The sequence below is a fragment of the Bos indicus genome, chromosome 13 (assembly GCF_029378745.1).
Source record: "Bos indicus isolate NIAB-ARS_2022 breed Sahiwal x Tharparkar chromosome 13, NIAB-ARS_B.indTharparkar_mat_pri_1.0, whole genome shotgun sequence".
Lineage (NCBI taxonomy): Eukaryota > Metazoa > Chordata > Mammalia > Artiodactyla > Bovidae > Bos > Bos indicus.
In genome coordinates this window covers 56,626,047-56,637,776 of record NC_091772.1, presented here as the reverse complement: position 1 = coordinate 56,637,776, position 11,730 = coordinate 56,626,047, and the positions used below count along the sequence as shown (strand labels likewise).

Genomic DNA, 11,730 nt, shown 5'->3' with positions numbered 1-11,730 from the left:
CAAAGAGAAGATTAGTTGTGGCAAGGTCACCTTCCTTTAGGGGCCAGGATGGCAAGGGGCAACCAGGCAGATGACTTGCCTGACTAGGCTATTCTTGATGGACTGGCTTACGGTTCTTTTTCAGGAGAGCTGAAGCGGTAAGTCTCAGTTGGGTGAAGTGGGGCTTGGCATAAGCGACTCATTTGGGGTCTGCTGTCTCATTTTTAACAGGGGGTTTACAAATAACTGTTTGATAGTTTGAACCATGCTGGAGGTTTCACATCATTAGTTTGTACATAAAATGGCAGATTATTTTTGGATGTGGTGATTTTCTTATCCACAAGGTGGCGACTAATCCTTTTCAGGCAGCATTGAATTGATTCTGTGATGCCTTCTGGTCAAATGAAAGATTTTTATTGTGATCCAGAAGACATGGGGAGGGAGGAGGAGTGTTCGATTTCAGAAACAAAAAAATTTCAAGCTTTTTCTCTTTGAAATATTTGAGAACTCATTTGAGCAAAAATCAATTTGTATTGGGCAGTACCAAAGGCTTAGAGGTTAGGAGCACTTCCCAGATAGGACCTGAAGGCAAGGAGAAGATGCAAAACAAGGAAACCGTTTGATTGGCTGTGGCTTAAGTGGTTGTACCATTTGGGAAACCCTGACTGGCTGTTTGTGATTGGGTTGTTTTTCTTACTCTTGAGGCATTTACAGGAAATTCTCCACTTAGGGTTTAGTTTCATTTGGTAGGCAAGGAAAGAGTAAAAACCACCTCAGTCCAAAAGCCTCCTTGCATCATTACTTTGACATCATAAAACACTGTTTATAGAACAATGCTCAATGAAGGAACATAAATCATTCGTTTTATAAAAATCTTCATAGAGACTCAAAGGATCCAATTCATACATCTCTGTCCTCAGCAACTTGATGTTTAAGAGATTAACTGAGATAATTCTGGAAAATACATTTGGAATTTTAAAAATGGGATAGTCATATATATCATTGTCCTGGCTTGTAGGATATTTTAGAGAAAACTAACGATGCATATTTAACGTTTGATTCCATTCAGCTAGCACTATTCTATGCCTGTTCCTCATATTCTGAGCCCCACTTCAGACCCACTGAATCTGAAGGAGTTCATAACACACCACATATGCCAAAATCGCCCTGGCGTAGGGACGATTTTGAGTTAAAGGCATTTGAAAGCAAATATGAGAAAAACACTCTTTCTTCCTTCTTTTCTTTAAAGGCAGGAGATGAAATTCCTGTAAGACGTGTTCCCTATATCAGGAGGAAAGCAACATATTTATCATCAGAGATGAGAAGTTGAGGCCGAGAGAATTCTTCACAAACTTTATTTATTCAAACGATACTCATCATCTCATCTCCCCCCAGTTTCATCACTTTTCCACTTTGTTCAACCTAATATGAGAGCAAGGAAGTGTTGCCATTTCTCTGGGTCTTCATTCTTTATGAAGTCTCGTGTGTCATGTATTAATATTAAATAAATTGGTGTGCTTTTCTTCTGCTGACCTGTCTCTTGTCAATGTAGCTGTCAGGCCCAGTCAAAAAAAAAAAAAACTGTAAGAGGGTGAAGGAGGGCAGAATCTGCCATTCCAAAATATGCCTCATTGGTGTGGGGATTGTTTTCTAGGCTGGTTATTTTTAAGAAACAGCAGATACTGGAGAGGCTCTGAAAACTGAGAAGTTACCTTTTAGTAAAAGACATTTAGATTTGTAAGGGAAATCTCCATTTGTAAGGGTGTCCTCCTGTCTGTACCTGGAAGAGGAGGATGAACTAAATCTAGAAATTTCAGAAATTCCTATTCATCTTATCAACTCTGATCATATTAAGGCAGGAGTTAAATCTGCCAACAACTATACTCTCATTTTCTGTGCTTTTCCTGACAACCTCCTGTCACTCACTCCCCCAAACCCAAACGTCCTTTCTCCTCTTTGGCTGGAGATGTTATTTCTGGCAGTTCAGTCTTTTTTGGGAGTTCCTCACTTTTCCTGAGTCTCTCCCACGTGTACAGGGGACACACAGCTTACTACAGTTTTGTTGGTTTTTCTCTTGTTAATCTGTCTTTTATTACAGGGGCTGTCAGCCAACACACCAGAAGGGCAGGGGAAACATGATCTTTCCTTCCCGATGAGGGTAAAGGTAAACGTTGACCTCCAGAACCAGAGGCTGCATTTTAAGATCTCTGGAGGTTAACGTCTGAGAAGTCCACCTCTGTAGCACTTTAAGTCTACGAGGTTGAACTGGCTGCTCTCACAGCATTCCACCTGCCGGACCAGTCCCCTCTTGTGCTCTGGCCACAAAGTCTTCTGCTTTTTTGCCTCACTCTGCTTTCTCGAGGGTTTAAAGGCACCTAGCTGGCTCTTTACCTCAAGAATAGGTCACTCATCAGTCATTAAAAAAGAAGGAAATTTTGCTGTTTGCAACCACATGGATGGACCTGAAGGGCATTGTGCTAAGTGAAATAAGTCAGACAGAGAAAGAGAAATACTGTATGATTTCAGTTATATGTGGACTCTAACATAGTGACTAGTGACTATAACAGTGAAAACAAGAAGCAGACTCGCAGATACAAAGAGCAATCCAGTGCTTACCAGTGGGGAAAGGGGCAGTATAGGGGTGGAGGATTGAGAGGTACAAATTGTTATGTATCAAATAAGCTACAAGGATATATGTACAGCATATGGACTGTAGCCTGCCAGGATCTTCTGCCCATGGAATTTTCCAGGCAAGAATACTGGAGTGGGGTGCCATTACTTTTTCCAGGCCATCTTCCCGACCCAGGGATGGAGCCCAAGTCTCTTATGTCTCCTGCATTGTCAGGATTCTTTACCACTAGTGTTATCTGGGAAAGCATTTAGGGAATATAGCCAGTATTTTACAATAACTATAAATGGAATAAAATCTTTAGAAACTGTGAATCATCTGTAACTTATGTGTATTGCACATCAATTATACTTCAATAAAAAATACTTCAATAAAAAGGGAAAGAAAGGAAGACTTGGCTTTTTTCCTGTGTTGGTCCAATTTTCTCAATACTGCAATGAAATACTTTTTGCTAATAGGTCTTCTGCAATAAGGAAATGAGGGCTGCCCTGCTGGCTCAGATGGTAGGGCACAAATCTGAATACTTTATGGCTCTGATGATCTAGGCCACAGGTGAATATGAAGGAGTGGAGGTTTTTCAGAACATGTCCACCTTGAGTATGCTTTTTACATCCACACTCTTTTGATTTTAAACTTCAGGTGTGGAGAACTCACCCTGCCTTCAGCTGATTTTTTTTTTTTTTTGACACACTTCATTCAATACTCCAGACAGGTCTGGAAGGGTCATCACTGCCTTTGGAAGGGTCACCAAATTTTTCCTCTAATCTCTCTAGAGACGTTCATCTTAATGTAAAGGGAAAGAAAGGAAGACTTGACTTTTTTCCTGTGTTGTTCCAATTTTCTCAATAGTGCAATGAAATGCGTTTTGCTAATAGGTCTTCTGCAATAAAGAAATGAGGGCTTCCCTGCTGGCTCAGATGGTAAAGAATCTGCCTGCAATGCAGAAGACCTGGGTTTGATCCCTGGGTGGGGAAGATCCCCTGGAGAAAGGAATGGCAAAACTCCAGTATTCTTGCCTGGAGAATCCCATGGACAGAGGAGCCTGGCGGGCTGCAGTTCATGGGATCACAAAGAGTCGGATATAACAAGTGACTAACACACATTCACAATAATTAAATGAAAGATCCACCAAATTTAATTGAAATATATTCTAATTTTAAAAGAAGCATACATTTTTACCTCAAGAGGATGATTTTGATGTGGGAAGACAAAATAAACAGCCTCAAGTCTTTCTTTTTATCTCCCCTCTTCTTCCCCCAAAAAGCACAGAAAAATCCACATACGTAAACAACTCAAGAAAGAGCTTGGTAACTCCACTATCAATATTATTAGTATTAGACGATACTTGCAAAAAGTGAAAAACACTCCAATCTGTTGTATTTGGCAGCATTTCCCTCCCCTATTGCTCATCTACAATGATTAGTTGAACAAATAGGGATAAGAAATTAAAACCTTTCAAAGGAAAATTTCCAACCAGTTCTTGAGGGAGGACTTGGAATACTGAAACATAAGGAACCACTTCTGATGAACCTGAGTGACTTGAGTCACTGAAAATAGATCCAGAAATACAAATGATGGATTATTTTATTCCGATGTGAAATCTAACAAACATTAGGTGTGTTGGCTCATACTCATGTTAGACACTGGGCTACAACATTGATGTTGGGGTAAGATGGCACAATAATAACTTGGATTTGTTACTGCTGGAGTCAAAATCACTTAATGATTTTCCTCCCAACACTGTATTATAAACAAATCTTGAACATACGGAAAAGTTGAAAGAACCGTGCCGGAAACACCCACAAGCTTAGTACCCAGGGCGCAGGTCCTGTCTGTTCATCCTCGGCCCGTCCGTCCTCTTCTAGGAGCCTGGCTATCTCCAGTTTCTGTGTCTCTGGTCTCTCTCCAGAGCCTCCACGTAGTCGCTGTTTTACATGTTGTTGAAAGGGGATCATTCCTCAAGGCAGGGCTGGGCTTGTGTGAACCACCTCCTTATTTCTCTAAGCACAGCTCTTCCTTGGGTTGTTTTGTTCCTTGGAGGCTGTTCTCAGAAGTTAAGCTTTTTGCATCACTGTGAAGAAATGGACTATCCCCTCTTCTCTCCAGCTCCCGCCAACACGGGAGGGTGTGGCTGGGGTGGTCCCCCTCAGACACCTCCCCTCCCTCCCTCTTCTCTGTTCAGGTGGTCACTGAGGTTGGCTCCCCTCTGTAGAGAGGGCATCTAAATGTCTCCCTGCCTGGGGGCTGTCCTCTGCCTGCCCGCAGCAGCATCCCTCTGGGGAGGCAGGAAGAAAACTGGTAATGGATCATTTCCTGTCTTCCATGTAGACTTGACCCACAGGAGAAACTGTCTCCTCACCGTGCCAGATGGAGGAAGGGATGGGCACTTTTTGTTATCCTTCTCTGAGTCCTGCTATCCACCACAAGGCCCTCATCTCAGCTGGGCACAGGGCCACTGACCAAGCAGAAGTCGGAGTTGGGGCGGTGGGGACCCTCCTATGAGACCAGTGATTCTCAGGAAGCTCCCGTCACATTCACTGGAGAAATCCACACCCTCCCACCCCTCCATCCCTCCACTCCGCTCTACCCCAGACCCCCATCCCTCCTCACACCCCGCTGCACTTTCTGAGGTGGAAAGAAAGCATCTCATGTGTCTGCAGCGGGGAGGGTGGGATCAGCCCTCAGTGCAGTTGAGGCCCAAGGAGGCCAGCTGACTCCGCCGCTGACTCCTGACTGGTGGGCGGGGCTGGACCAAGAGACTGGGCTGCGGTGCAGGCTGGGGGTGACAGGGTCGGTTCTGCCATTCAGGGGACCCCAGAGGGGTCTGGTCCTGACTCTTGGTGTCTCTTTAGAATGTCATGAATTGACTACTTCTTTACTTTCAGTGAAGGGCTCTACTCACTACTTTCTAGACAAGTAGAAACCTCCCAGACAACACACTTTTCCTAAAAAGACGGAAAATGAACCTGATTCGGTTGTCTTGACTGACAACTCTGAAAATGCAACTCACTACATACCTGTGCCTGGCATTTTCAGGAACCTGAAGGACAAAGATAATTCAAGACAAAATTAATCCTTGCTTAGAAGCAGTCAGGATGCATTTATATTATTAAAAAACTTATACTGAGAACTTGAAGTGGGTTGGGCTCCCCTCGATGCCCAAGGTGAGACTGTAGAGTAGAATGCAGAATGTAGGAAATTAATTCTCATCCTGACCTTCCTTTTAATCAAGTGACTTTGATCTCACTACCACTTTCTTCGGACTTCCCTGGTGGCTCAGACGACAAAAGCCTCTGTCTACAATGCGGGAGACCTGGGTTCCATCCCTGGGTCGGGAAGATCCGATTGAGAAGGAAATGGCAATCCACTCCAGTACTATTGCCTGGAAAATCCCATGGACAGAGGAGCCTGGTAGGCTACAGTCCATGGGGTCTCAAAGAGTCGGACACGACTGAGCAACTTCACTTTCCTTTCCTTTCACTTTCGCTTTCGTTCGTTTAGGCTTTCATTGAGCCGGGAGCTGCCATCTTGTGGCCATAAGGTATTACTGCACTTCTAAGAACACAGGAACACCGACGTCTTCTTTGGAATCGTGGATACGCAGAACAGAAAGAGAAACGACATCTTGGAGCTATGACTCACTTAAGAAGTGAGGCAGGTGAAGCCTAGAGTCACCAGCTAAGTGAGTTACACAGCCTGAGAAGGACTGTCTTATGGAAAACTGGCTTCTTGTTCACTTTTAAATGTTGGAGAGTGCTGAAAATTTGGCTGTTTTTAATATATTAAAATACCAATTTTTTACAACTTAAAGCAAATATAAAAGTGGAACCCTTTGCTTACATTCCCTGGCCCCTCTCTGGATCTCTGCAGGCCAACACAGTTTATTTTTTCTTTTTAATTTTTATCTTTCAATTGGAGGAAAATTGCTTTACAAGGTTGTGTTGATTTCTACCTTTTTAAAAGTTTTTTTTAATTGGAAGGAAATTGCTTTACACACTGTCTTTCTTGATCAACATTATCAGCCCCAGTATTAGGGGTGTACAACATGCATCTCTCACAAACATTCCACATGGCTTAGCTTACTTACCTGATCTATAAGTTCTGAATTCATGACTCTAACAAGTTTTTCAATAGACTTCAGTTCAGTTCAGTCACTCAGTCGTGTCCAACTCTTTGCAACCCCATGAACCGCAGCACGCCAGGCCTCCCTGTCCATCACCAACTCCCAGAGTTTACCCAAACTCATGTCCATTGAGTTGGTAATGCCATCCAACCATGTCATCCTCTGTCATTCCCTTCTCCTCCTGCCCTCAATCTTTCCCAGCATCAGGGTCTTTTCAAATGAGTCAGCCCTTCGCATCAGGTGGCCAATAGATTTACATGGAATAAAAATATCCATCTTGAAAGTAAATGCAAGGTTTATTCATTCAAAGTTGTAAATTTGATAATTATTATTCTGCTTCTTTTTTAAAAATTTATTTATTTTAATTGGAGGATGAATAATTACAATATTGTGATGGGTTTTGCCATACATCAGTATGAATTGGCCATAGGTATTACACTCCTCCCACCCTCCTCCCCACCCTATGTACAGGAAATATAGAAAGGTTTTAAAATTACATTAGTTACTCCTTTTAGTAACAAACAACTTGGATTCAGATTATAAACAATTCAAATTAAAAAGTGCAGCAACCTGTCACAGAGCCATGAAAATACATTATGACAAGATAAAGATTATCTTTTATTTCACCTCTTGAAGAACTGTTGAGTATTTTCAACAAGGTGATGTGATCACAGGTAATACGTTAAGGTAATGAGGACTAATGAGTGTCAGATCTTGTTTTCCACTTGGTCATTGCAGCCTGAAGTATTGGTATGTTAGAACCTCAACTTGTCTTTTTCTCGGAATCCTAATGTGAAGACCCCAGGTTGGTACAGAGACCATCCCACAGGGAGCCTCTCTCCCATCCCTCCTGCCTCTTTCTTTCATCTCAGAATCAAAAAGCCAGGTTCATCTAAATGTAAAGGAGATTTTGGTGAAGTCTATAAACCCCAGAGCCTCAAGACATGATTGGGATAAAGATGGTTAATGCTTTGGAAAGTAAAATTATACTTTTTCTTTTTTTTTTCCCCCTCCCTTAATAAAGTTATCCTTTTTTGGAGCCCTTTTCCAATTCTTTGATTTCAAGCAATAGAGCCTATAAGGAAATGAGCATTAAAATACTCTGCTACAAGGAAGAGAGATCAGTAGGCATTCCACTAATTTTGGAAACAAAAACAAAGAAACCAAACCCCTACTTCCCCATAGACACTGGCTTCACCCTGCTCTGACTAAGCCCTGGTCTCCTGGGGTCAGATTCCCGAGAGGATGTTGTGTGTGTTGCTGGGGCAGTTTTATTTCCCCCACTCCCTTCCTGAGAATTCTGCCTGTGGTTAATAAGGCCAAAGGCTAAGGCTCAGGCCCCTACCCCACCCCTGATAAATACAAGAATGCTGGGAGCAGGGAGGGGAAGAGTTGAGAGAGTGTCTGTGACAAGGTGACCAGACAGTGATTGGAGAAGAGAGCCTGCTGGGAGAGAAGGGCCCAAGCCGGGAGGACTCGCATCGCCCGCAGGCTGCGGGTGTGCACCAGGCAGCATGTGCTCCAGGGTTCACCCCGCGCTGCTGCTGCTTCTCGCGCTGCTGATGTTGGTGAGCAGGGACTGGTACCCAGAACGTGGGATTTACCTGCCAGGGGCCCGGAGCTGACCGCACAGCTCCAGCTGGCTCTGCCTATTCGAGGATGGGGGAACCGGGCTGAGTGTGATGTCCTGCAGCTGGGGGCAGGGGGTGGGAGCTTTAGTACTTTCTTTAGGGAAAGAAGAGGGGTTCCAGAATTAACACCAAGGAGGGGTTTAGCAGAGTAGTGGGAACAGGCTAAGACCGGTTTATGTAGGATACACACGTTTAGATTTGTACCAACGCGTTTCCTAAGGACATTTCTTTTCATTTTACATAAGACTGAAAAAATCTCAATTGTGTATGTCTAAGAGGGTTTGAGCAAACCCATGGGGGTGGGAGGGCTAAATCCCCCTGCCTCCCCACCCCCCGCCCCCCACCAGTTGTCATGGCTCAACCCGGAAACAAACAGTAGAATCAAGATGGAAACATCTGGGCTTGCTGCTTGTACTTACCGTGGACAGAGTTTAGGCTGCACCTGCCTGTGGGGGCACTGCCGCTTAGCCCTTTCAGCAGAAAAAGAGGGAGAGCTGTGGGGCTCTGGCACTGCTCCTGGGTTCTCCCTTATAAACAGTGGGTGGGGGTCAAGATGGTGGGTCTGCACTGCATTGTAACCCGGCTTGGCACCTGGGCTGTCGCCTGGCCTCGGTCCTCACCTTGGTTAAGCTTGACTCTTCTCAATGCTGCGAGAGTCCCAGTGCCCAGAGGCCACTCACCCCTGGATTCAGCAGAGCTGATCTGGGGACTGCGGCCTGGGCATCTGGGTTTTCACGGCTCTACCTTCATCTCGTTAAGCCTCATTGCCTCCACCTGAAAATGGAGCTACCGCAGGCACTTACTTGACCTGGTGGTTGTGGGAGTCAGTGAGGAAGTGCAGAGGATCTTTTCTTGCTGGTTTCCGCACCCTGACGGGATGGTTGTTCTCTTCACTCGGTGCCTGGGCTGCTACTGTTGGTGGGACACTCGCTCTGGGCCAGGAGCTTTCACAAGCGCTGGGTATTACGGTAAACAGAAGAGGAAACAGAAAGTCCCTAGTCGTCTGGCCAACTCTGCTTCTGAAATTTGATCCCTGTTCGCCACCCTTTGCTTAATATTCAGAAATTTTTCTTGGCTACTTTAAAAAAAGTTTTAATTGGAGTATAGTTGCTTTACAATGTTGTTACATTCTGCTGTATGGCAAAGAGAAAGAGCTAAATGTATACATTTTGGGGGGCATTTCATTCCTGTTCAGGTCACCACTGAGCACTGAGTAGAGTTCTCTGTGCTACACAGTAGGTTCTCATTAATTATCTATTTTATACATGGTAGTGTGTGGATGTCAACCCCAGTCTCCCAATTCATCCCACCTCACACTTCTCCCCTTGGTGTCCATACATTTGTTCTCTCTGTCTCTGTCTCTATCTCTGCTTTGCAAATAGGTTCATCTGTACCATTTTTCTAGATTCCACATACATGTATAATATATGATATTTGTTTTTCTCTTTCTGACCACTTCTAGTAGAATTCTGTTTCATTAGCTCACATTAGCCTGGATTTAAATATGTCACAAATCAAACCTTGTTCCCATCTTTCTCTTACTCCTGCTCTTACCCCTAACTGGACTCATTAGAAAACAGAGCTGTCTTTTCCTCATTTCTGCGTGTTAGCATAGAGCCCAGGCAGGTTAATTCATGACTGAGGGTGTGGTGGGTGGGGTGGGCAGTGGGCAGCAGGCCTGGACTGGTAGCAATTCAGTGTTTGGTGGAAGCAACTATATACAGATTCCGGAGATCAAGGCCGAGGGAGATAATGGAATACACAAGTGTTCTGTGGTTTTGAGCAATCTGCACTCTGGACCCTCAACTGGAGAAGACCTTTGTGTCCAAGAGGTGCCCAATTTTTTGCTGAATTGGCTATAAGTAACCTATTCCTTTCGGCCCCTACCTTCTCCCACCTACACTGACTTTGAACCATTGATGATATGCAAATAAGGCACCCACTACCCCTCCCTTGACCTCCAGATTTAAAACTGGTACCCATTCTGCTGAAGAGCTGAGATGTCTACAACAGTGTTCTCCCCAAATCTCCACCCTCACGTTGTCATCCTGACATGAAGCAAAGAACAAGTTGCGACTCTGCTGCGGGTCTTTGTTCCAAATCCCACGACAAGCCGCAGAAGCAGGGTCCTATCCCCCTCTTTGCCATTTCCCACCCTGAGAGCTTGCACACCCTCGGCTTTGGGCTGGGGCAGCTTCTAGGACCTGAGAGGAGGGAGGGTTTGAGAATGAAGTTAGTCAGCAATGTCTGTTATGGTTGGTGGGTTGCTGTTGCTATTTGATCTGGGAAATTCTGAGTCGAGTTATTGTTAAAAAGTATGTTAGCATGTATGATCTGCCCAATTAATTCACTCAAACCCCTCATTCAAGAACAAGAGTCAGTGGATTGCAGGACATGAGGAATTGTGTGGTCAGAGGTGATGCTGAGCCCTCAGCAGAGACTGAGTGGCCAGGCTCTGTCCTAAGAATCCTGGGAACCCTGTTTTCTGCTGCCCCGTGCTGAATCTGCACTCGTAAAGGATCAGCCAAGGTTCTGTATGCAGAGACTGTGTTTGGACCGCATGCTCGTCTCCAAGGGCTGCCATAACAAAGGACAGACTGGTGGCTTAAAGCAGCTTAAGTGTACAGCATGGCGGCTCTAGTTCATAAGACCATACGCATGTATAAAATTCACTAACAGAGTAGATGATAAAAGTTCTCATCAGAAGAAAAAAAACCTGTTACTATAAATGGTGACAGATATTAAGTAGACTTATTGTGATGTGGCTCAGATGGTAAAGAATCTGCCTGCAAAAGAGCAGACCTGGGTTTGATCCCTGGGTGAGGAAGATCCCCAGGAGAAGGGAATGGCCACCCACTCCAGTATTCTTGCCTGGAGAATCCCACAGACAGTCTGGTGGGATACAGTCCATGGGGTCTCAAAGAGTCAGACATGACTGAGTGACTAACACTTTCACTACTTTTCAATGTGATGATCATTTTGAAATACATACAAATATGGATTGAATCATTGTACTAAAGAAATATAACTACTACTACTACTACTAAGTCACTTCAGTCGTGTCCGACTCTGTGTGACCCCATAGACGACAGCCCACCAGGCTCCCCCGTCCCTGGGATTCTCCAGGCAAGAACACTGGAGTGGGTTGCCATTTCCTTCTCCAATGCAGGAAAGTGAAAAGTCAAAGTGAAGTCACTCAGTCGTGTCCGACCCTCAGCGACTCCATGGATTGCAGCCTTCCAGGCTCCTCCGTCCATGGGATTTGCCAGGCAAGAGTACTGGAGTGGGGTGCCATTGCCTTCTCCGAAGAAATATAACGGTGTATGTCAATTATACCTCAGTAAAAAAGTTGTTCTTGAATTCAAATT

At 44.5% G+C, this 11,730-nt stretch overlaps 1 protein-coding gene across 6 annotated transcripts in view; it reads left to right on the top strand.

The window, feature by feature from the left end:
* The first annotated feature begins 7,980 nt into the window (after window positions 1-7,980).
* Window positions 7,981-11,730, top strand: part of CDH26 (cadherin 26) — a 48,802-nt gene continuing 45,052 nt past the window's right edge. For 2 of the 6 annotated variants that reach the window (XM_070801349.1, XM_070801348.1), the window contains exon 1: window positions 7,981-8,299. In XM_070801349.1, the coding sequence (XP_070657450.1) occupies window positions 8,246-8,299 (54 nt within the window). In that variant the 5' untranslated portion in view covers window positions 7,981-8,245. The remainder of the gene's footprint in view (window positions 8,300-11,730) is intronic. The other 4 variants (XM_070801346.1, XM_070801345.1, XM_070801347.1 and 1 more) reach the window with 3 other exon arrangements.